A 27,479-nucleotide genomic window follows, 5' to 3' on the forward strand; every position below is an offset into this window, starting at 1 on the left:
ATTGAGTAATCAAACAATTTCCAGTCCCAGTCATTGTGGAGACATATCAAACTAGCCTGATGCCTACTTTAAACAAAATATTGTCTAAGCCATAATTATTCCAAATCTTGGAAGGGACCACATTTTTAAACACATTATTTAAACTCCAGAATGGCATGCAAACGGTCAAATCTCCCACCTCAAAGAAGCCAGGGGGAAGAGGTAGAGAAGATTTTCTATAATCTCTTTTAGAACTTCCACGATTATCTAAAACAAAACTGTAATGCTCTGTCCCCCCAATTTTCAATTTTTTGCCAAACCCTCCAGTGATATTTCTCTAGACTTTTCAGCTGAGGCTAAGGAAAGTTTTAAGAAAAATAGTAACCTTTTATTCTCCTTACTCCTTCAATTGCTTTTCTGTCTCTTGTAGGGTCCAGCAGAAAACCTCCTTAATCCCATTGACCCACTCCTATTATTTTTACAAAAAGTAATTTCTAAGACTTCCTCCTTAAGTTCAATACAATTCAGCTAGCTCCAACCTTCAGCAAATATCCTCCTTTGGTTGATTTTGTCCAATTACTAAAATGATCCTACTTATATTTTACTAGCAACATTACTAAGGAATCACAACAAACAACAGCTTATACTGCCACCTGTATCCTAGATGAGCCCTAGGATCATTCTCAACTACTCTTAATTCTGTCATTTCTTGTCTGCATGCTTCATTGTAGATGATGCATGTTCAAATTTTCATGATGTCATGTTTTGCATTGAGTAGCATAGGAGAAGCCAAGATGCCAGAAGGAAGAAGCAAATGCGATGGAAAATATAGGAAGAAGAGTTAGTTCCTGCAACCTTGGATTAGCAAACATTTAGACTGCATTGGATTAAATAAAGAAAGAAACATCATCATTCCAAAAGTGAAGACAGAATTGATCAGTGAATGGTCACTTTTAAGACTGTATAAAAATATAGAAATAATTTTTGGCATAATTTAGACATCATCATTCAAAGAAAAAATGTTTTTTTTTATATTATATACCACATAAACTACATGTACAAGGCGGGCCCTTGTTAGAGCTATGTTCTTTGTGTCCAATCAAACTTTGAGAATTTGACAGACACTGAAAAACCTTTAGCCATTGAAAAACATAACAGCTCCAGGCTAGGTAGGTAGAAGTCATAAAACCTATATTTAAACTGTGGAGTATCTTCTTATGAAACATCATCCCCTTCTATTTAGAGGTTCTACCTTGAATCTTGTTAGCTAATCTACAAATACTATATCTGTGGAAAAAAAGCAGTAGTCCTTTCACAGGATAGATCTGCATCCAGTAAACATTTTGATATACTTGAAGACAGACAGGAAGTCCCTTTATAGGGACAAGTCCTTGATCCAGGGTATCTGAAAGAAAATTCACAAGTGAGAGAAATGTTCTCCATTTTCAGAAATAAGCTGTATGAAGATAATCAGAAAGAAAATTCCTTGCATTTATTTTGAACTGTGGACCAGCAAAAAATTATCTCATTTCTAGGATAGGTTTTTAATGTTCCTTATTATTGTGAAGTATAGGGCAGTACTTTACAGTTGGATCTTTTTTTCTTCATGAGAAGATACTATAAAGGAGCAAAATACTAACAAAAATAAATAAGTTTTTAGCTGATATTTTATATCACTTGCTCATATCTGACTAGTACCAAAACAAATTTTGAACTAAAGGTAATTTGCTAAAACAGAAACCGTGCATTTAAGGAGGGGAGGAAAATGTAATGTTTTAACTTTTAATGCCTTTTTTAATGTTTGTAACCTTATAGTTATTTTTATACTGTATTTATGACATTGTAAGCTGCCCAAATTTGCTTGATAGTGAGGTTGATGGCGTATAAATAAATAAATAAATAAATAAATAAATAAAATAAATACGGTAACTAAAATATAAGATTAGTTTAGAGAAGACAAACTACTACAAACCTATGTTTGCTTTTTGCAATACAGTAAAGAACAAGATTACTTTTCATATCACAACCTATAAAAGGGACATGTTGCCTATTTAAAATAAATGTTCAGACGTGCTTCAAACTTAATATTTCAAATATTTTGGAAGGTACCCATACCTGTTTTCAAACCATTAAAAATAAGAAATTGTGATAAAAATATTTCAAATTGGCTAGACTGTTTGGCAAGCTAAATAATGTTTAGGTTATACCGAACACTTGAGCAGATCAATTAAAAAAAAAGATGGAATATAAAAAAAGCAAGCGAATGTTAAATTGCTAGCGCTCATGAGAACTGAGCAAAAAACATTCAGTGTATCAGCCGTAAATTCAAGATCTGATTTAGGCGAATCTCTCTCCCTCTTTATATAATCACATTTGAGTGTTATTCCCTTAAAATGGGCCTCATCTTTTGAAGCTAAAGGGCCAACTTTAATGTTTGGAAGGAGTTCAGAGCCATGGAGGGTGGGCATTGGGTGTGGTACTATAATGTTGCAAATGGCTGGAAACCATTTGTCATAGCTTTGGGGAAAGTTGTAGAGTTGTATACAGATGATCATTTCATGGCTTACACTAAAGTTTTTCATGCGCTTTCTGCCTCAAGATGGCAGTGACCATATCATCAGCCATTGGAGTCAATGGAATCCTGGTGTGACAGAAAAAGGGATTCAGATATCTCAGATATTTGGGATGAAAGACTCTTTAATATGTGAAACAGACTATTATTGTTTTTTTCATTTACTGAACAGAATCTACTACAAAATGTTGTAATATAGTGTTTTCAAACAAGTTGGTACCATGGTATTTTTTTTTCAGGATATTCCATTTCATCCCTTTTATTTTTCTTCTTCAACTGTTTAAAAAGCTGTGGCCATTAAGCTGTGGTGTTTAGTTGCTTTCCCCCCATTTTCTGCCAACTTTGAAATCTTCATTTCTTCTGTTTGACTCATGCTCTTCAGGTCTCGATGGTAATGCTACTCAGAGAATACACTTCTAAGTACATGCCAAAATAGCAAACTTCTGGTCTGGATCAAATTAGGAATTTTGAATGAAAATTCCCTTTGGAAATAGTGAAGTTGGTAAGACAATGTTTCTCATCAAGTGGAAAGTATTTGTTTTGTTCCTCAGGGTGGCCATTAGATGCAGAGCAGTAGCCATCAATGTGGCTACTGGTTTTGCAAATATTCCTGGTATTCTTAGCTTCTTCAACCCATGTACTTTCAATATTACATATATACAGAAACATAGAACATGAAACTCTCTCAATAGCTTAGTAATAATCCAAGATTATATCAGTGACTCAGGAGGGTTAAAAAAAGCACAGCAAAGCAAATAATCCTTCTTATGTGAATTTAGTTTAGCTCCACCATTGTTCATATCCAAGTCCATCTCTATCAGATATTCACAGACAACACTTTCAGGATGTCTTTTGCCTAATTGTGGTTTGTATGGCTATCTAACTCTGCTTGAAATAACAAAACTACGGTGTAATTCTTGGTTGAATATGCTTGCAAATCCCTGGTCTGCTTTACCATGGCTTGAAATATTTGAACCTAGAATTCTATTTTGATATATTCTCCCCACCTCTTGCTTAACTACAAAAGTATGAGCAAGTGCAGGTTTAAAAAAACTGAAAACTTTGTGGACCTATTTCTTCTTGTTTCTTCTTCAGTATAAGATGATTAAATCTCCTTTCTCACACTATATCAATTTTTATAAAAGGCAAACTAGTGATGCATAGACAATTACGCAGATAAACATGGAAAATGCAGAGTTTTGTCCACACAAACAAATCCTCAAAAATATGCAAGCAAGTATTCTCTCTCTCTCTCTCCTCTCTCTCTCTGTATGCCTGCCTATCTATCGAGATACAAATACAACACACACACACACACACACACAAACACACACAGGGCTTATTCTACCCACTCAACCCTCAACAAAAAATCCAAAGCAACAACAATCTGTACATAAAAACTTTTGCCTCCCAAAATGCATAAAAATTCCCCAGCTCCTCAATCTCTAATTTATTCAAAGGCTACAATGACTTTTCCAACTTTGGGGTGTTTAGATACCAGTGGAACAAATGGTAGGAAGCGGTTGAAACCATTACATTTGTTTGGTTTGTTGAGCAATCTGACTTGCTCAGCAAATCCTTAGCAACAAATCCTGACTTAGAATAAGAACCATTAAAAGTGATTTCTTGCATTTTTTCCATTTCATGCCTCTCTACACCCAGGCCAATCAGGATCAAGATTTTCACTTTGATTTTTGTCTTACTCTAGGTCTGAGGTACTTTCAAAGGCTAACTCTGTCTTGTCTTCTAAGCAGAATAGCTTGCTTCCCTATTCATTTCACTCCACAAACGTACTGCTTTGGCCCAAGATGCACTTTTCCCCACCTCCAATTCTTCCCTTGAAATAATGTTGAAGAGAAAATCTGCCAATTCATCTGGTGTATGGTGGAGGTTCCCACAGGAAGTGCTTAATGTACAGGAATTAAAGAAGAGGAAGGCAGAAAGAACCTTATCCGTTCTGCCATTAATTTCTGGTTTCACTGACAAATGACACTCCTTCCCAGCAGACAAACAAATAAACCAACTTTTTTCTTTGTGGATAAAGAAAATGTCCATGGGAACAGTAAAAATCCAACTTTCTATTCTTAGGGAGTTCCTAGAACTGTCCAGATTCAAATTTGGATGCTTGAGATAGTAATTGGTCAAAATCACTAAATTTAATAAATTTCACACAGTTGTTGAGACAACAGAGTAGGTAGGAAATTATGTGATCTCTTATCAAATACAGATATGATAGGTAGTTTTTACACAATCTATAAGTAGAACCAATTTAAAAAAATCTAATATGACATAAATGAGCACTGATAATCGTATTAATATTGTATATAGTTTAGCTAGTTTGCTGTACTGGTTAAAGTCCTGGCCTAGAAACCAGGAGACTGGGAGTTCAAGTCCTGCCTTGGGCAAGAAAGCTGGCTGGATGATTTTGGGCCAGTGACTCTGTCTCATCCTAACTCATCTCACAGAGTTGCTGTGGGGAAAAGGAGGAAGGAGTATTATGTATGTTTGCTGTCTTTATTATAAATTAATAAAGGTAGGATAAAAAAGAAAAAGAAATGACAGATTTGATTGTTTGAGAAGCTGATGCTTAGTGTGTTTCTTGGCTTATACATTCAGTAATTTTGAAATAATATTATCCAATATGGTTTTCCAGGGTCTTTTTGCAATTATTTACAGAAGTGTTTTAAAAAGTTTTACAGTATCTTTTTTTCTAAGTGGAAGCATATACTTCAGTAGGAGACGTTTCAATTTATAGAATCAGTGTGTATTGTCAGTGCCCGTTTACTCTGGGCTGGTGTCAATACAGCAGATTTGAGGGTGCTTAAAAATTGTCTTCCCTAACCAAAAATGTCACAATAGTTTGAACTCTAAGGTTGCGGCCAGATCTCTCTTTTGTATGGAACATAAACAATACTACAGTTGTTGTCATAGTAGGTATTTATTACTTTCACCCAAAATATGTTTAGAATTAAAACAAAGTAGCTGTATGCGTGCAATAACACATCTTGCTTGTACCCAAATACACAATTATAAATACCCCACCTCTATGATAAAACATTCACATATTTATGCTACAAATGCAGTGTAATTAGATGACAAGACAAGCAACCCGTATAAAAATCCCAAGATAACTAGAAACATTGAACAGCTTTATCTCCTTGGGGAAGTTTGCTGCAAAGCAAAATTTAGACTTGTTTTCCCACAGAGGCATGACAATTGACATCAATATGTATGCAGACATATGCCAGATAAAGAGATCAAATACTGCAAATATAGTTTGGAAGAGGGCATTCACCAATAATTGAAATGCACTTATGCGGTTCGATTTTACTTCTCAAGAAATATCCTAGCTCCATGTTTTCAAAATGCTACCCCAATTCCATTAAAATCCAGTAATAATCTTTAATTGTTGATAAATACAGAAGGAAAAAATGGGACAAGATTAGAGATGTGAAAATGTAATGATCCAAAGCATAATGAGAGACATCTGTAGTGGAAAGTAAAGAAACCTCAGAGGAATAGGAAATAAGAGCCTGGAGGCTCCAATCACCTCTTGTTTACAATTTTGGCAATGGCATTTTACAATGTTTTATGGACACTTGCCAAATTACGGCTTGTTTCTAATGCTTAAAACAAACATTGAAATTACCACTGCTTGTTTGCGCAGAAAAAGCAGCCAACTGTCTTAAGAAACTTAATAATTATTTATTTACCATATTGCAGGTCAGAGGATGCAGGCATTTAGGGATATCATTGGAATGGTTCATGATACTATAATACAGGAAATTAAGGATACTAGCTGTGATGGCGAGTCTATGGCACGCGTGCCATAGGCGGCATGCAGAGCCCTCTCTGCAGGCATGTGAGCCGTTGCCCAGCTCAGTTCCACCACGCATGTGCATGTGCTCCCCACTGACCAGCTGATTTTTGGGTCTGTGCTGCGCATGCAGGAGACACGTTCACATGAGTGGGAGACAGGGGGGTTGCGCGTGCATGCGTGGGGCTGGGGGAAGCGTGGGGGCTGCAGTGTGCCCCCAGCCTGTTTTTGGTTTCGGGAGGCCTGATAGGCCCAAAGCGGAGCATGGGGGGAGCACATGGGGGAGTGCGCCCCCCCCTGGAAGCCTGTTTTTGGTCCCTGGAGGCTTCAGGGAGGCCTGCTAGGCCAAAATGGGGCACGGAGGGAGCACACATGCATGGGGAGAGCACGGAGAGGTTGTGCACACATGTGGAGAGTGCAGGGTGGTCATGCACGCATGTGCAGGGGACAGGAGTGCATTGCATTGCATTGTGGGAACGCATGCACTGTCGCACATGCAATTTTGGCATGAGAGGACAAAAAGGTTAGCCATCACTGGATAATTAAGTGAGGTAAGAAAAATTCCTCACTTCATAATCATTTTAACTTGCTTCTTCCCCCAGCTCTATTCAAGATGTGAAGGAATCATAGTTTCCACTTGTCTTTCTTTATATCTATACTGTCCTCTGAACAGAATGCATCACTGAGGCCAGCCATAAATATTCAGCTGTTAATAGATATATAAAGTTAACTTGCTTACATACCTCCTATTTTCATTATATAAGAAAAAAAATCGCTATAAAAAGCAGAATAATAAATGACAAGTAGAGATTCCTTTTAACTGTATGCAAATTGAAGGGAAAAAGTACACGTATTAAGTTCTCTCTATAGCGAAACCTGAGAAACTAGGTATCTGTTACACCTAACCGAGGAACTATTGTTCTTTGTTACAGTTAAAAAAAAACAGATGAAGGAGCAATATCTGAATGCAACTCTTCTACCCAGGGTCATTTTTTGCTCTTAACGGTTTTTTTTTTTAAACATATATTGAAATTATAAGTTAGCTCTAATTGGTATAAACAGATGAAGGAGATCAAGTAACTGGAAAAGCAGCAGTGACACATTAAAAAAACATGAAGAAATAAGAGACAGTATTGATTTTAATAAGACTAATTTAAATGAATTAGAATCGTGCATTGTTAAGAATTCCTCTATTTAGTTTGCATTATGATCGTCATAATATTCTTCATTTAATTTTTTCCCAATATTCATCAAAAAGAAAAGTGTTCCTGTTAAGGTGCAGCTGTTTTTGTTTTTCTCTGTTCTCCAGAGAAGAGGCAGCAGTATCCCCAATTATCTGTTAGAGGTATTAGATGAGCTTTTGTCAGCACAGCAATAGAGGCTACCTCTCAGGACATTAGGCAAAACCATACCTGTGTTTTTTTATGCCATTTGATAGAGTCTCTTGGTTTTTATTTGCTTTTCTTCAGACATGTTAGCTGTTATGGTGTCACTAGAGTTCTCGCTGTCTTCCAATGAGAAGCTAGTCACGGTTTCAAATCCAGTAAATGATTTTTCAGATTCTGAATCTACAAGATAGACAAGTGTCAATTTATTAAGCTTCAGGATTAATCTTTCACAGAATAATTAACAGAATCTTCATACACAGCACAGGAATTTAATAGCCTGTCAACGTGATACGCATGGCAGAATTTGACCAGTCAAAGCATCATGACTGGAAGTTGTATAACATATGATGGGCAAACTGTTCAGCATTAAGGATTTATCTCTTGAGGTTGCAGGTGAGTAGTTATGTCGCAGAAACACAGTTTTTAAGGTTATTAAAAGGCTAAACCTAGGCTATTGTGACCAATCCCTGCCATACACAGGGATCCAAATTAATGCTAAAATCCATATTACAATATTCCCAAAAGGTGGAAGTTGAGTTTCTAGTTGACAATACCTACCAAGTTCTTACTGTACTTTTCTTTAGAAATGATTCCATTGTCTAATTGCACTTGGTAGTTGTCTAATCTAAGAATAGACAGCCATTCTGGGCTTTTCTTTATTTCTCAATCAGAGAATTATAGAATGTTTAAGTTGGACAGGTTCTTATAGATGATCAAGTCCAGTCCTTTGCCAATTTACAAAACCATCTCTTTTAGGGAGTCATCCAGCTCCCATTTTCCAAGGAAGAAAACTTCCAAAAACAAGAACAGAAACTCAGCTGGCCACAGAAAATATTTGGAAGTGGTTATTTACATTAAGGGAAATCACTGAAAGGGTGCTGAAAATTTGCACTTGCCAGATTCATTGTATCTGCAAACATTACACATACGTAGTTAGGTATGCTGCAGAAAACATGCTATCTTTAATTTTGCACCATGTTGCAACTGTGTCAACTTCTCTTAGAGAACTATTGAAATCCATAATTTGACCAAAGCATCCTAAAATTTTACACAGAACTGTGCCTACCAAGAATTGGGCACAATGTTTCTTTTGCGCTCTACATGGGGCTACCCTTGAAAAGTGTTCGGAGACTGCAACTAGTCCAGAATGCAGCCGCGCGAGCGATATTGGGTGTACTTAGGTACACCCATGTTACAACCTATCCTCCGCGAGCTGCACTGGCTACCTATTGGTCTCCGGACGCAATTCAAGGTGTTGGTTATTACCTTTAAAGCCCTACATGGCTTAGGGCCAACATACCTGCGAGACCGCCCTACTGCCACACTCCTCCCAACAGCCGGTAAGATCCCACAGGGTGGGCCTCATTCAGATGCCGTCAGCCAGACAATGTTGGCTGGCGGCTCCTCGAGGAGAGCCTTCTATGAGAGGTGCTCCGACCCTTTGGAACGAACTACCCCCAGAAATCCGGGCCTTACCCACTCTCATGGCCTTCAGAAAAGCTGTCAAGACCTGGCTATTCCAGCAGGCCTGGGGCTGTTGACCTCATTGCTGAGGTCCAGCCCCCCCCGACTGAAACAAATGTATCTGTATTGTTTTTAATGTGTCTATTTTTATTCTTATTTTCTTTATTGCTTTTCTTTTCCCCCTCTTTGTAAGCTGCCCGGAGTCCTCCGGGATTGGGCGGCCTATAAATAAATTAAACTCAAACTCAAGCTTTAATGCATTGCATTGGCCTTTCTAATTTCTGCCTTCTGCTCTTCCTCATGTTCAGCTGGTAATTAATAGTACTTCTAAATCTTTCTTATTTATAATACCATTAACATATTGACAAATTTTTACAGATTCCTCTAGAGAAGACTGAATGCCATGTCAATATATACATTTTTTGGTCATGCTAAAGCACACAAAGTGGTCTAAGGCAGTGTTTGTTCTCTTTCTTGGCTGCTCCCTTCTTAATTGCTGCCCTTAATTAGGGTTACAAGTTACTGTGGCAGCCCTTTGTATTAACCATATCCTTTTTGGTTTGGTTGTTGTATCTACAACATACAGTGTAAGACTGCAACAACCGCTATGTAGGACAAACAGGCAGAAGACTTGCAGAAAGCGTTCACAAACACCAAATAGCAGTCAGAAGACAGATGAAAATTATTTAATTTCACAACATATAGACAGATTTAACCATAGTTTCAATTGGGAAAATGTGACTATTTTAGACCAAGCCAAGTCCAAAAATGCCAAATCTCTGACAAATCAGCCATCAATAGATACATAGACATTAACAACATCTCTAGACTATGCAAAAGAGACAGTCAACCAGCCCAAAAGAGAACAAAAAGACCCAAGCATCTCTCCATAAGCCATCAGCACCCAGATCAGCATAGATTAACTCCAAGGTTAACATCAGACCAACAATCAAGTAAAATGCTCCAATCAAGAAACTGCCAAAGAAGCAAACAGCCAAATCAAAGAATTGCTAAGACCACTCCCACCAATACTGACAGGCAAGTCACTAGAATGTAAATTGACAGCAAACAGCACTCCCTTACTACCGGTAGCAATAATGATGTTACCAAGTATGGGTAATGAAACATCTGCATGAAAGCATGCAAGCTTACAAACCACCAAGGACCACTCAACTACACTTATCAAATCAGTTATTTGGACCAGCTATAAACTATATGGAATGGATGTTTATTTAATTAAATATAGTAGCGAAACTGTTCTTCACTCATCTATTTAACAATGCTCTCCCTTTTGTTACATTACCCCCCTACTATTAACATCTACATGAAACCGCTGGGCGAGATCATTCGGAGGCACGGGATAAGATACCACCAATACGCGGACGATACTCAGTTGTATTTGTCCGCCCCCGTGCCAACTCAATGAAGCGGTGGATGTGATGAACCGTGGCCTTGAAGCCGTTAGGGACTGGATGAGGGCTAACAAGCTTGTACTCAACCCGGAAAAGACCGAGTGGCTGTTGTGTTTCCCTCCCAATAATTTGGCTAGTGTTCCATCACTCAGGCTGGGGGGCCAAAATTATACCCCTCAGACAGGGTTCACAACTTGGGATCCTCCTGGACCACAGCTGACCTTTGATCATCATCTGTCGGCTGTGACCAGGGGGGGCATTTGCCCAGGTTCGCCTGGTGCGCCAGTTGCGACCCCTACCTGAACCGGGAGGCTCTCACAACAGTCACTCGTGCCCTTGTGACCTCTAGGCTGGAATACTGCAACGTGCTCTACATGGGGCTGCCCTTGAAGAGCATCCGGCGACTTCAGCTAGTACAGAATGCGGCCGCGTGAGTGATTGTGGGTGCACCTCGGTTCGCCCACATAACACCTATCCTCCGCGAGCTGCGCTGGCTACCTGTTGATCTCCGGGTGCGCTTCAAGGTGCTTCTTACCACCTATAAAGCCCTCCATGGTAGTGGATCTGGGTACTTGAGAGACCGCCTCCTGCCAATTACCTCCTTACGACCTATTAGATCACACAGATTAGGCCTCCTCCGAGTTCCATCCGCCAGTCAGTGTCGACTGGCGACTACGCGGAGGAGAGCCTTTTCAGTAGTAGCTCCGACCCTTTGGAACGATCTCCCCGTGGAGATTCGTACCCTCACCACCCTCCAGACCTTCCGCACAGCCCTCAAGATCTGGCTATCCCGTCAGGCCGGGGTTAAAGATTACAATCCGTCCCCTCCCGAATGATGAATGAATGTTGCTTCTATTTTTAATCACGTACTGTTTTTTATATGTCATTGTGTGTACTCCCTTCCTATACGTTGTAAGCCGCCCTGAGTCCCCTCAGGGAAAAGGGCGGCCTATAAATAAATTTATCTATCTATCTATCTATCTATCTATCTATCTATCTATCTATCTATCTATCTATCTATCTATCTATCTATCTATCTAGCAATAGCAGTAGACTTATATACCGCTTCATAGGCCTTTCAGGCCTCTCTAAGCGGTTTACAGAGAGTCAGCATATGCCCCCAACAATCTGGGTCCTCATTTTACCCACCTCGGAAGGATGGAAGGCTGAGTCAACCCTGAGCTGGTGAGATTTGAACCGCTGACCTGCTGATCTAGCAGTAGCCTGCAGTGCTGCATTTAACCACTGCGCCACCTTGGCTCTATCTATCTATCTATCTATCTATCTATCTATCTATCTATCTATCTATCATCTATCTATCTATCTATCTATCTATCTATCTATCTATCTATCTATCTATCTATCTATCTATCTATCTATCTATCTACAAAGCCACAGCTTAAAAATAGTTTTCTGGAAATCTCTATGGGAATATATCAAGGTTGTCTAGGTTTCATATTGGTTTAGACTATTTCACATTGCCATGTGTTTGGTTTTGAAGTGTGAATTACTGTAAAGTATTCTTTCAAACATATTTAACAAACTCTTAGCATGTTAAATCTAAAAACATTTCTTTCAAATCTAACTAGAAAATCAGCTTCTTTCATTCAAAAATACATGAAGGTTCACATAATCCAGTGTTTTCATTCCTTGTTTCCAAATACAGTTTTTTTCCCCCATAGCACAAAATGGTGCCTAAATCGACATCCTAAATAGCCACCAAAATGATGATAAGCAAAGAATAAGCCAAAATACACCTGTCTGAAGAGGCAAGATATTTGGATTTTTCTGACAGCATAGATCAGTGATGGCGAATCTTTTCAGCGCACTCATCGGGGCCTGCAACTCGGAGGAGAAGTTGCCCAGGGGGCATGTGCATGCCAGAAAATGAACTTCTGGTTTCCGGTGCGTGCCTGCACACCGGCCAGGTAGTCTTCCTGTTACTGGCATGCATGACCATCAGTTGGCTGGTGTGCATGCTCACACTGGAAAATGGAAGACCAGCTCTTCCAGTTTCTGGCACTGCCGCACGCAGAAAGGCCAGCTTGATCGTCACTCGTGCATGCTTGCCAGAAACCTGGAAGAGGAACGGGTGATGCCGCACATGCCAGGTGACATAACTCTGTGTTGCCATTTTGACAGATACCTTAGGTTTGCCATAATGGGAATAGAGCAATAGCAAGAGCAACATTTGAATCTGATAATGATTCTATTAAGAATTAAACTGATATATTTTAGGGTTCCACCACAAAATCGCGGAGGACAAAATCGCGCTCCGACGAAAGCGCGCATTTGACGTCATCAAAGCGCGACGAAAACATCGCGCTGTGATCGAAAAATGTAAAAATAAAGCTAAAACCTTACCCTAACCCCCCAAACCTAACCCTAAACCTAACTCTAACCTAACCCTTAACCTAACCCTAAATCTAACCCTAAACCTAACCGTTAACGTAACGCTAAACCTAACGCTAACCCTTAACCTAACGCTAAACCTAACGCTAACACTCTAACCTAACCCTAACCCTTAACCTAACCCTAACCCTTACCTTTATGTGAATCGGCTTGGTTTAATTTTAATTTTATTTCAATTTTTAATTTTTTTCGTCGCGCTGTGATGACGTCACATGCGCGCTTTCATCGAGCGCGATTTTGTCCTCCGCGCTTTTGACGGGTCACGATATTTTAGTAATATAATCTAATAACTATGTGCAACATGTGTAACCTGTTTTCATAATTTTCAGCGCCATTTCTTAATTTGGTGCCTGAGCGGGTATTTACCATAATCTCACTCCTAAATTTCTTTTTCATTAAGCTCTTAATCTGCATTCAATAAATTGAATGAGGATTACAGATATTTGCGTGTATCCATTATAACATCTATATATGTCTACCAATCATAATACATTGGTGCAATATATTTTGACACACTTACCAGATATAGCATCATAGAACTGTTCCTCACTAAGGATGCTAACGGGAGGTGACCCTTTGACTAGCGATTGCTCTAATTCATGGTGTTCAGTGGCTAGTGTTTCTAGAGCTTCAGATAAGATCTTATTTTTCTCTTGCTCATGCTCCAGTTTCAGAAGCCTTACCTATAAGTAGAAACACATATGAATAAAATTTCATCACTCCCAGGAATGTGAGACTAAAAGATATTTCAAGAATAGGCTCGTTTTACAAGCAAACCATGTCAACAAGCTTTTAAAAAGCAGATTAAAGGGTAATGAGATATATTACGCAGTTGCTTTATGATTTTGTCACACTGTATCATTTCAGAACATTACAAAATAGAAATGTTTAAGAAAAAGACTTCACTAGGTGAAAATTGACAACTAAATTTAAAGCATTATGAAAAGTAATACATATTTGCAGAGTTTAATTATACAGTTATTAAGAGCTCTATGTAATGCATGGAACTACCATAGTGAATTTCTGCCTCCCTCTGCACAAACATTTATCTATACTTTCATAAAGCAAACATTTTGCACATTATCAATTTGTAAAACAAGCATACCCACACTATTATTCTAGTTTACAAATACAATTGTAAGCAATTATTGACCTTGAGTGAATAGCTCAATTCTAAATAATCCTTTCATCACTCTGAACTTGGGTCACAATTTTACCTGATGATCAATTTCATAGAATAGGCCAAACTACTGAATAGGCCTAACTTAGAATATACTATCCACAGGAAAAATCTCCTGCCATTTGATATGGATACTAAGGCTATGACTACTTTCCCACTTCATAGTAAAGTCATTTTATAAATCATAATATCAATAAATGGTATTATCATGGAACATACTATATTCAGTTGTCTAGTTCTTACTGATTCAAACCATAGTATGCTAATATTGTAAATGAGCATTATTACCTGGCAGTTAATTTCCAAGCTCTATTCAGAATGTTGGTACTGATTTTTAAAACTGTCAAAAGGTAGCCTAACATATCATAGATACTTTAGAAGCTTCCAGTATGTGTGACCTGTAGGAAAACCCTATTTTCAAATTCTTTTATCCGCATACCTAAAATAACATTTTACAAATGTAGGATCTTTTCTGTTGTGGTTCCTTCTACTTCTGGAATTCCACAAGATCCATCTCTTTGCCAGTATGGATTTAAACTGTTTCTAAACATTTTAATAACTCAAACAGTTTTATTCATGATAAAAACTTAAACAAGCTTTAAGCCTGGCTTGCTTAAGAAGCAAACGCCTTTGTTATATAAATTAGCCTCAAAATAACTAATTATACAAAACATTTTTTATAACATTCTACCAAGCTATTCATTAAAGACTCAGAAAAATATAGGGAGAATCTAGCTTGATGCCTAAATTTAACAACTAAATGCATATAGTTGGAAAGCAGTTATTTTAAAATTAAAATGTCTTCACAGAAAAGACCCTGTAGCCAATCATATTATGAAAACCATAATGAGAAACTGGAAGAATGAAAAGGAGTTGAAACTCAACTGATGCTGATGAAGGAATTCAGAGTTGGAAAAGACTGTTGCAGGCTATTATATAAGATGGCAAAAGTCAACAGCTCTGAGCTCATAGAAAGGATTCAACTAGGACTTCATAACAGCTTCACACATTCTCCAAACTCTGATTTGCAGAATAGTGAACACTGTGTTTGCATACTCCTTTTTTAATTTTGTCCTCTTCCATATTTGCAGTGTATTTCATTTTCTAAATTAATTGACATACAATTCACCATCAGATCTAAACCAATAAATTACAGTTTGAGTTCTAACTTCAAATCAGGCTTGTAAACAAGATCAGATTCTAGTTTCAATTCAGAAAGAATAGCATCTTGATTAAAAGATATATAGAAATACAGTAGGTAGGGAGGGAGAGAGAGAGTGTGTATGGGTAGGTAGGTAGGTAGGTAGAGGGACAGAGAGAGAGAAAGAGAGAGAAATACAGTAGATAGTAGGGAGAGAGAGAGAGAGGTTAGGTGGTAGGTAGATAGATAAAGGGATAGTGAGAGAGAGAGAAATAGAGATAGAAAAATACAGTAGGGAGGAAGAGAGAGAGAGTGTGTAGGTAGGTAGGTAGGGGGATAGAGAGAGAAAAATAGAGATAGAGAGAAATACAGTAGATAGGTACCGTAGGTGTTTCTGCTGGCACAGCACTTGATCAGTGTAATTCTCATCAATCACTTTAACTAAAGAGCTTTCCAAAAGAAAAAAAAAAGGTTTTGCACTCTGCAAACCTCCCAAAAACGGCCCGTTTTTCACAAAAATGGGCCCTTTTTTAAAAAAGGCATGACTAACCTTGGGGGGCTTACAGAATGCTCCGGGGTGGTGATGGTAAAAACGAGTTTAAAAAGCCTGTTTTTTGTGAAAACGGGCCCGTTTCTTTGTCAATTTTTTTTGCATGCATAGCCTTATGGAGGCTTATAGAGTGCTACTGGGGGCTGGGGGGGGGCAAAAACTGCCTATTATTTGCTCATTTCTGCCCTCCCCAGCCCCAGGAGCTTTCTGAAAGCCTCCATAAAGGTATGCATAGCCATTTTGGTGAAGGGGGCGGGACTTCGGAGGCAAAAAAAGCTGTATTCAATGTACAAGACGCGCCCAGATTTTCAGCCTCTTTTTTGAGGAAAAAGGTGCGTCTTATACTCTGGAAAATACGCTAATCCTCTTTATAATCCTTTCGATATAGCCACTGGAGTAACAGTTCTGTTTTCCTATTGCACTATTCTAATAATCTCCAATTGCTGCCACTGTCAACATATTCTATAAAGCTCTGAGCAGAAATAGTCTATTTTCTGGCCAACAGTATGATGATCTAAATATAGCAAGCATCCACCTAGTTTTATCCATATGATCATATACCTGAATATATGATTCACTAAGCAGAAAACATGATATCCTTTAGCCACTGCTGTAGGGGAAAAAAGGTGATTAAGGTAAAGCAAGTTCAAATTCAGACTTACACTATCATTTGATTTTTTTCTTCAAAAATGGTTCTAATTTCTGCATAAAATAGTTACTAATTGTAGCAATTTTCACTCCATTTCACTAAAGAGTGCAAGAAATATTAATTATACAATTACCAGCAAGAGTAACAAACCAGAATTATGAATCCTGGATAAATTCTAGTACATTAGTGAGCATCTCCCATAATGGCCATGTTAAGAAAGGTTTCTGGCGTAAGTCCAAGAACTTCCATAGGATCCCAAATTGGCCATATTTCTTTCTAGTAAATGTTTTTATTTCCTATGAATCCCAAAAATAAGAACGTACAGTACTAAATATCCAATAAAATTCTGACAAATAAAAACCTACAGTGGCAAATATTCAATATAATATTTAAAGAAAAAACTTGATTTTTTTCTTTAGATATTGTATTAGATATTTAGCACAACCAATTTAAATACTCCAAACCAGATTTTAAACAGATTATAATTTTCAACCTCATTCTGGAGACTACGGAAGATGTAACATATCCATCTTGCAAATGAATACCTTTTCATTTTTGTATTGCTAAATGAAGGGTTTCAAGTAGTAGTACTAAAAAGGGCAGTCTGACCATGGGAAAGCGGTTGCTTATTTAAGTTATCAAAGCTGGAACAGGTGCCCTGTAATTTGATAATGAAGTTTTGTATATCCATCCTGGGCATGAAATAGGGGATTAAAACAAAGCAATTTTTAAACAAACATGTTGTACAGCATTAGGTCCCAGAATTATCATTTTCTAGTAGAGGATTGTGGCATCTGAAATAGGCTCAAGACAAGCACAACAAATTAAAATATTCCAAAACAGATTTTTAAACAGATTATGATTTTCAATCTCATTCTGGAGACTACACTAACAAAGATTTATTAGTAAATTAATACAAAGTCCAGTGAATACAGCTGGATTTCTTGGCAGATTACTATGTGAGTAACAAGCTTAGGGACTAGCAAGGCGTTATTCATCTTTTCAGCCAACAGCTGAAATAGAATAAAATTAATTCAGCTGTATACTCAAAGCTGAAATATTAACCACTGCTGCAATACTAGCTGATTTTTATTTCTAGGAAAATTTTAAACAAGACAACAAATATGTGATCAAACCTACCTGTATGTATCAAATTTATGATAAAACAAAACTTGTATGCAATTCTTTTTACAGCTGCCAATGAAATACAATTGGACAGAAATGAAATGAAAAAAAAAGTGTGAGGTTATTCCTAGGCACGTATATCTTTTAGAATCCTTGCTAAGTGTTGACAGAGAAAGATCCTTAAAGCATACAACATTCATAGTTAAGAGTTTGCTAGGTAATACAATAAATGCCATCAATAATCCTACATAATACAGTAAACCAGGATTATTAAATATGCTTGAGGTATCTTCATTTGGTTTTATAGCTCGACAATATTTTTCCTGAGGTTTCTGAGAGCTCCCCTTTTAAACCTTTAATGCTTTTATGGGACCTTTTTGTATATTCTAAACAACTATTCTAAAAAACAGGACTCTAAAAAGGTGACTATATTAATTCTTTTAAAAAGTTTAGAATTAATGATACAATATAGTATACTGAAACACTTTTACCATATTGTGGTGTTCTTATTTATATTTCTATGCCATCTTTATTTTCTTAAATTTCAAGATGGCATGCACGTTACTACCTATTTTTCCATACAACTTAACTCTGTGAGGTTCTCTGAAAGAGAATGACTGGCCAAAGTCACGGAGCCAGCTTCTGCGCCTAAGCATAGACTAGAATTCATGATTTTTTGGTTTCTAGTACAAAATAAATAGAAACTGGCCTTTGCTTCCTACAATTTTGAAAACAAATTTTGGAATGCAAAGCATAAAAAGCTGTAAAGGAAGTAACGAGAATAAATATAATATTGGTTAGTGCTGAGAGGCTTAAATGACAAAGGCAATATGACCTCATAAGCAATTTTATAGCAGACCCTTTGTCTTGGGATCATTTTCTGGTAAGCACTAAATTATGTTCAGAGGCACAAGCATTTATGGTGAATGCAATCTGAAAGGGATATAGGCACATACTATGGGAGTTTGTTCCCAGCTGTGGCTTCCCATCATATGTGCATAATCCAGGGAATAATCAATCTATCTGGGAAAACCTCTCAAATGTCTCCTTCAATGGTGAAAGAGATATGTCTAGCCTTCATCAGACTGTGGCTATTAAAAAAAGAAGAAGAGTAGAGCTTTAAATGCCCAGCCTTTTCTTGATACAGTAGAAAACCTGCACCTCTTGGTTCATCATCCAAGTATCCCTCTCACCCTTCCATCCAGAATACAGTCACATACATGCACAGCAATCCTGCATCTTTTCTCAAAAGTCCATTCTTTCCATTCAGGCATCTTCACACCTATCTGAAGTATATACCCCATTTGGGCTGCAAAAGTCTGGATAACCACCAATTAGAAGTAAATATTTAGTATATCCCTCTGCTGGTCATCTGGATATCTGCAGCTTGGATGAAGTAGCCTGGTGTATGAGGTTTATTGAGGGAATGGGACAAGGTGTGATTCCTATGCGACTGCCTTCCCTTTCTCTTGTATATTTATTTATACCATTCCACATAATGTAAAGAAAGGCATGCTGTCATTAGTAGTGTAACAATAAGTAGTATTTATGTAAGACATTCTTTGTCAAAAAAATTGCTACAAGACATCAGGTCTACAAGAAACAAAGAACATACTATATTACTTGAAGGCCAACATTAATCAACGTGTCTGTAACAGTCAAATCTGCAGTTACACATGCACTACATGTGAATTGGCCATATGATTCATGAATGTTAGCATACTGATTGAGAATCTGGAGGTCTTACTCAACTGCTAAATTATCATCAATAAATATATTATCTCATAACTGTTTCAAGATAATTGAGAGAAGCATCTGTTATCTAAAGCACAAAATAAAATAAAACATTTGTAGAGGTGGCAGAGCACCCCAAAACAATGGAAAGGAAACTGTATGGATGGAAGCAGCACAAGTTGTGTGCCACACTTTTTTTTTTTAGTGGCAAGAATACACTATCAGAGCAGAACTGGAGAGACTTGAATAAAACATCTCCAATCAATCCCTTGCCTTTTGCCCAATTAGTACCTCCCAAAAATAAATCTATTACCAAGAACTATTATAACATGGAGAGCAGGAAGTTAAAGGTGAAAATCAATGCAGCAAGTGGAAAGAGAAGCTAAACCAAAATTTTGCTGATAAGTAGTTAAAGAAAACTAGAGTAGATTAGATTAAGCAGTAGGTTTTTAACAAGTAAAGGTGTCAGTATCTCTAATCCTTTGTTTCAATTATCCAATCTGAGAAAATATTATTTCTATGGAAAACTCTTAATAAACAGAAATTATGAAGATTAGAATTCTAAATACATTTACCTTTCCAAGACCCTGAAATTACAGAAAAATGCTTTTGCGGGGACACAGGCTTGTTACTTGATTTTTCTGCTATAATTAGAATGAAATGAAACTGTCAGATTTCTAGTTTTAATTTCAGTACCTGTTTCAGACTTTTTTTAAATTAAAAAAACGCCATTGATAAACTCAATTTCTGGGGTGATTTTATCTATATACAATTTTAAGGTTGGCATGTACAGCTTTCAAAAACTAATTAATATAGCTCAATTCTACAGCCCCAATACACCGGACAGCCTATTTATCACTATCAAGATATTCCTACAATGATATGACCAAACGATCAGTGCCCGTATTGGAGTTTGTCTTTTAAAAATAACTTCCAGTTCTACTTGAAGAGAGATGATGAATATGTTACCAACACCGCATATCATGAGGCAGCCAGCACCCTTAGTACCTCTTTGTTACAATTCTGAAGCTTTCTTTGCAGCTAATTACTTGGTTTTACAATAGCACATTCTAGCTGTTAAGACTATATTTAGGGAAACTAAGTCAGAGTTTTTTTTTTTTTAAAAAAAAACTATAATCACTCCAATGCAGAGAAAAGAGGAATGTCAATGTCAAAGGAAATCCAAGAAGGCAGCTATTAACTTCCAAGCAGCTGTATGAAAGAAAGAAAAAAAACCAATAAAAGAAATTTAGCCCCTCAATTTTAACACGACCTTCCAGGAGAGGAAGACTTGAACAGAACTTTTCCAAATAAACATATCTCGTCTTAGGCCTCCGAATTAGGTTAGTCCCCAACTCTATCGTTTCGTGTCCCCCACACCCCCCGCCTTCCTTAAAAACAGCTACTCCGCTACTACCGCAAAGTAGCAGAGAGACTCGCACCCGACGCCAAGGCTGCCTTACCGTCCTTCCCCAGCACGCAACTAATCACGTCACAACACCGTCCGGGCCAGTATTCGCTCCTCCAACTTCGTCAGGACATTTGCTGACCCTGCGCACAGCAGCCCGGCGGGGGTTGCTCCTTCGCTGCTCGCCTCCCTTTCTCTCGCTTCGCTTCTCCTCTCCGGCCGAGCCCTGCCGCTGCTCCCGGACCGACACCTCTGCAGGGTGTATCGCGAGAGCAAGCCAGGCCGGTTTCCCCAGGAGCGAGTCCGCTACGGATCCGCCGCTGTCGAGCGGCAGGAAGCCGGAGGGGGAGGGGGCGCAGAAGGCTGAAGCAGGGTCCGGACGCGCGCTGTTTGCCCTTAAGCGAGGAAGGACGGTGATGTAAGCCGGCGCCGTTCCGGCTTCATTAGGATGCCTGCAATTGCACCACGCAGCCGGTATAAAGCCCGGAGCCGGCACCGCCAAGGCAATTGCTGCTTGCGCGCTGCCAGGCGGTCCCTGCTCCTCGGGAAAGTTGGCAGGCGCGAGCCGGAGCGCGACGCTCTTAAAAGAACTTAACTCCCCAAGGACAAGAAACAACGGTCCGGATACATCAGAAGAAGCTGGATGGCCTCGTCACTCGGTCACCCAGTTCGGACAGAGATATTTCTGCCGGGTCCTAAAGGATGTAATATACAGACATAGCAAACCGCCTGGAAGCACCTGCGTTCTGAAGAAGAATTTCCCAGGTCTCCCGTTTTAAAGGGACCCGAAGTAATTTTTGCTTGGAAGCACCACAGTTCTTCTCCCTATTGCTTTGCAGTGCAACAACTTTCTTCTGAATATGATCATAGAGGATCAGTCACCTGGCGAACGATGTCATAATAGTTTAATAAATAGGTTATTTGAAGGTTAAGAGCTGGCCACTTCAGCACCATATTATGGAACTCTAGCAAAACCACAATACAGGTATATGATGTTTCCCAACTCTGTCAACCTTAAAATGCATGGACTTCAACTCCCGGAGTTCCCCAGCTAGGAATTTTTTAAAATAAAATATTTATTGCTTTTAAAAGTATATCTTTTAAAGATAATTTTACAAGAATGTATGTGGATACATATATGGGAGATTTTACACACACACACACACACACAAAATATACAGATAGTCCTCAAGTTATGACCACAATTGATGCCAAAATTATGTTGCTAAGTGAAACGTGTTGTGAATTTTGCCTCCCTTTACAACCTTGCCACAGTTGTTAAGTGAATTACTGCAGTTGTTAAGTGAATCTGGCTTCCCCATTTGACTTTCCTTGTCAGAAGGCCACAAAAGCTGATCATGTGACTCTGGGACATATGAAGTTGCCAAACATGTGAACATTTAAATTCACATGTTTGGCAACATTTAAGTTGTATGTGTGAAAAACAGTCATAAGGCATTTTTTCCAGTGCTGTTGTAACTTTGAATGGTCATTAAATGAACTGTTGTAAGTCAAGGACTACAGATAGATAGATAGATAGATAGATAGATAGATAAACACACACACACACACAGCAAACTGCACACCTGTTGCCAAATTCCCTGCGATCATCTGATCATCATTTACAATCTTCTCTGCCAGCTGCTCCAAAACGTAAATGGGTTATGTGCAGAAGTGAATTCCTCTGCTGGGGTACTGAAATGAAGCAAGTATCCTAAAAGCCAAGCTTCATTTCTCTAACCCACTGAAGGAATTCCCTTGTATGCATGTGAGATGGTGGGGGTGGTGTAGACAACTCCTGTGCTGGGCTGGAGAAATGAAGCCAGAATCCTGAAGATCTGAGCTTCATTTTTCCAGCCCAGTGCAAGAGTTCTCTTCCCCACAGGGAGGGGAGAGGAAATCCTGCATGGGCTGGAAAAACAAAGCAGGGATTGTGAAGATCCAAGCTTCATTACTCCAGCCTGGTGGAAGAGTTCACTTCTATGCATGGAGAGGAGAGGGGAACTCCTGCATTGAGCTGGATAAATGAAATGGGGATCCTAAACATTCAAGCACTGCATCCCACTACAGGAGTCCCCTTCTGAGCATGGAGGCAAGCTGCCTGCCCTCTTTAGGCAGACCAGATGTTTCACTCTGTTCATTAACTATTGTAATTGGGAGATGTGGACTCCATCCACTTAACGACCGCTTTTCTTCAAACCCAACATTTCAGCCCAATTGTAGCTACAAGTGGAGGACTACCTGTAATTCTTTATTCCATTTATCTTTTTAAGTTTGCATTTCAAATTAACTTATAAACAACAAATATCTATATACATGATTAGTAGGTTTTTCAGTTTTAAAAGTTCTTAATTAGTTCTAGTATTTTAGGTGTCAGAAGCTGAAAATGCTGCTGGCCATTAACAATTGTCTGCAATTGTCACGGAACACACACACACACACATTTTGTATTGGGGATTGCACATAATAATTGACACACGTTCCCTGATTGATTCATTGGATTACATACCAGACCACATGAATAATGGTCCTGCTTGAAAAAATATTTACTCTCCCCTGTTGGATTTAGGAGTTGCTCAGCCCTCAAACAAATACTTAGATTGCTTAGGAAAACAGGCATAATGAGACAAAACTTAGTTTGGCACAATCTTAAATGTTTCATCAAGACAATTCCATTAAATTCAATGAATTTACTCCATATTGAATGAGTTTGAATTGTAATAGGTTACAAAACTCATTATTTTGTTGCTTGGTATTTTTTTCTCTAGTATTTTTAAAATTCATTTTCTGAGATAAAATCTTATCTAGCATTTTCTTTTTTTAAAAAAGACACTAACATCAAGTCAAGGTCACAATAAGGGCTATGCTACGGAAAAGCATCAAGGAAAAGTGCCCAGGTATATCCAATTTATACATTAATGGGTATGAATAGCAAGAACTGGCTTAATTACACATTTTAAAATGCATGTTAACCACATCTATATTTAGTCTTTTAGCATATGCAATCCTATGAATATATTACACAGAAATATGAAACGAGAATTTGGCCAATCTTTTTCACCTTAATGGTAGTAGAAAACCAAAGGCACCACAATTTTAACAGATGGACATTTTCATGTAAGACCAGTTGCGGTTAAAGGCAGATACCCCTGACGTGATCAGACTAAGAATGGCAAGACTAATGCAAACAAGGATCCAATATATCACCAGGAATTCAAGATTAAAAAAATGACACTAGCAAATGGCTCAAGATGACAAGAATAGTGAGGCAGGACAGTGTAGAAGAGTATGAGAAACCAACATAAGCATTAGATTACATTTACACTATTGATCTTACTTTACTGTGGAGGCACAGCATAACTGACTTCACTCATTTGTGAATCCACAAATAAAACAAAAAGAAAATAAACTGCACGCTGGGAGATATATCATCCTCACAGTCTTAAACAGCAGACTTTAGGAAATGATAGTATAATTACTCCCCTTTGGTCAGTAATTAACTTCCAACTCCACTGGCAGTAGCATACCTACATTCTGTTCCCCATACATTCTGCTTTCATTTTCATTTGCCTTCAGCAACTCTTCAGAACCTATTTTCCCCACCTCTTAACCATACAGCCTTGACATAATCTAAACAAAGACTTCATTAGTATACAGTCTTAACATTTATTTCCAACAGCAGATTCAAGCCTTGGAAGTATATGCATAATACTTAACCAAAAATATGCTTGCTGCAGTTTGATGACACATGATTTATACTGTAGACTTACCATACATATTTATACAGCATGTACTGTGCTTTCTCTGTGCTGCCTGAGCTATGGAACAGCCTCTGCCTTGAAATTTAGATTATCCCAACCTTCTTGGCCTCTCAAAGGCTGTTAAACTTGTTTTTCTCCTAGGCATTAGGACCAGCAAGTCGGTTTTCTGGTTTTGTTTTTCTTTTTGTATTGTATTATTTCAATAGGTTATAGAGGATTGAATCCTGATTTTCTATGAATTGTTTGCTGCCCAGAATAATGTATTTAAAACGGGCAACTATATATTGTTATTTATTTGCAAATATGTATAAATTATTGCGACTCATCACATACAAACATTTCCCTAATTTGCTTTTAACAGGACATACATTCATATTTTCCCTACTCCAGCTTTTCTGGACAATGAGTTCACTGTATAAAACTGCACTGTAATGTGGTCAAGAGTGCAATTTGCAGTGAATGCAAGCTTTCTCATTTCCACATTCTAATTATTCAAATAAAATCAAAGCTGAACATGCATCTATTACATGCTGATTAATTCAGTTATTATCTTAAAATCAAACCATATCCACTAAAACTAAGCTTTTTTTTATTAAAAAAAAACCACATTTATCTAAATCTATGATTTATAAGGCTATGTACATTTTACCACTATATCTCAAAAAGTATATACTAGAGCAAGAAAAGCTCAGAAAAATCAACTAACATTATCAGTGAATTATTAATTTTCTATGAAGAATTGCAAGCATTTCGGACTATTTAGAACAAGAAAATAAGTGCCTTCATTTGTAAGAAAATAAACAAATATCATAGACATAGTTAAAATTATGCAGGTGTGTGGAAAGTGAAGAAAGACATTTGTATAGCTCTAACACTATAAACCACAATTTTTCAATGAAATAAAATAAGATTGAAGACAAACATAAAGGTATTATTTTACATAGCACATACTTAAAACTGTAGAATCACTATAAGAAAATGTTTAACTTAGATAGCTTTTGTGGAGGATCATGAGCAGCATAATTAATTTGCTCCAAAATGACCACCAAGCTCTGAAACTTGTTAGCTCTTAACCCTATCTTCAATTTCTAACTATGTACCATGTACCATTCCAATTTTATCAGTTTTCCTTTATCAATGAGTTGTTATTATTACAAAACTGCTCTGCTAGGTTTCCAAACATTTGGGAAAGTTTCCCCAGCTATGATCTTGAAGAATCTCTATTTAATGCTCCCCATATGTTTTAATCTACAGTCCCATTATCTAAATGGCTAATAATCGGTTCAAAACAGCAGGAGGTCACAGTTGGACAAACTTAAATTCTTATAGTCCGTTATTTAAAAACATAACACTAAGAAATAAGCTACCAGAGTGCAGAGCTGGACTGAAAGAAAAAGAACTTGTGTAAATAATGCTCCTATTCTTGGTTTATACATAATTGTGACTGTTCTGACCCATTTTTAAAAGTATGGCATACCCCTTCTTGTCTAGTGAAGAGTTTGATACAGTTACTTAAGGCTTCACAAGTTTCTCTTGCTGTTTTAGAGATTTCTTCTGCTCTCTTGAGAAACAAAGTAGGTAGTCCTAAAAAAAAAAGACGCATAGGTATTATATTATGTTTTCAAAATGCTGTTGCACTTCTATTCAATATAAAATAGTACTTAGACACAGGGGTGAAATCAACTTACCTTCGCTACCAGTTCGCAAATGTGAGCACACGCGCCACCTCCATGCATGCGCAGGACCTTCTGTGCATGCGCAGAGCATCAAAAACAGGACATGATGACGTCCAAGCGGAGCCTCCTGCCTCCACTGCTACCGGTTCACCCAAACCGGATAGAACTGGCTGAATTGCACCACTGCTTAGACATTTTATAGAGGCAGAAGCTAGCAATGTACTTTACTGTCCCACTCTGAGAATTATACAGAATATACTTGAGAAAGGAGAAGTTTGGCAGGCAGAACAGTAGTGACTTATGTATATCAACAAACAAGGTTGCCAACTGGATTTAAATATTTTTCAGATAATCTGTGCAGTTGCTTATTGATTACAAAAGTTACCTTGGGGATTATCAGATGGAGTAATCATAGATTGGAAGCTGGATATTTCTTTATCTAGTCGTTGATGGCACGAATGTGCAATCTGGAGAGACAAGAAAAAACACTTAACATATTACATGAAAGCTTCACATAATCATAATAAATAATGAATGAGGTAGGAGGACAGTTCCAGAAGCAGAGGACGCTACTCAAGATGCATACATTGTATTAAATTTCTGCCAAACCAGGAAGCACATTGAAGACTTTTAATTAATCAGCAAATAGCATTTAGGGATTATTCTTTTCTCATGCTTCAAACCTGAATTATATTCTAGGGTATTTTTAATATTTGCTATAATCACCTTGAAGAATCAGAATATTGATCATTGATTTCCAATAACCTTGTTTAGACACTGTATTATCTGCTGACCTCATCCATAGCTTGATGGCATCTTGGAAACTTTTGAAAGTTGAGGGGAAAGCTTTTGCACATAAATCTGTATGTATGAAAGCTTCCTGCTGCTGATGTCTGCATTGAATGTATGTATGTATGTCTATAGAAACAGTAACATTGAAATGACATCATGCTGCAATTCACATGTTTAGGGATCTGACTAATATAGTGCCCAAATTAGGTTACAATTTCTTCTACTCATTTTAGAGATACAATATTGGAATTGCATGATTCCAGATGATCACTAGATGGCAGTAAAGTGATACGGGAAACATTCTTTTCAGGGAGTAAAAATTATACAGGCTCTTAATTTCTGAACAAAGCAGTGGTGGGTTTCAAATTTTTTTAGAACCTCTTCTGTAGGTGTGGCCTGCTTTGTGGGAGTGGCTTGCC

General features: G+C 37.8%; 1 protein-coding gene across 1 annotated transcript in view; it reads right to left on the minus strand.

Annotated features, from left to right (window-relative positions):
• Positions 1-27,479, minus strand: part of OSBPL1A (oxysterol binding protein like 1A) — a 72,365-nt gene that overhangs the window by 18,012 nt on the left and 26,874 nt on the right. Inside the window, 5 exon segments of the mRNA XM_032222450.1 lie at positions 7,781-7,820; positions 7,823-7,936; positions 13,565-13,727; positions 26,070-26,176; positions 26,654-26,735. Of these exon segments, the coding sequence (XP_032078341.1) occupies positions 7,781-7,820; positions 7,823-7,936; positions 13,565-13,727; positions 26,070-26,176; positions 26,654-26,735 (506 nt within the window).

The sequence above is a fragment of the Thamnophis elegans genome, chromosome 8 (assembly GCF_009769535.1).
Source record: "Thamnophis elegans isolate rThaEle1 chromosome 8, rThaEle1.pri, whole genome shotgun sequence".
Lineage (NCBI taxonomy): Eukaryota > Metazoa > Chordata > Lepidosauria > Squamata > Colubridae > Thamnophis > Thamnophis elegans.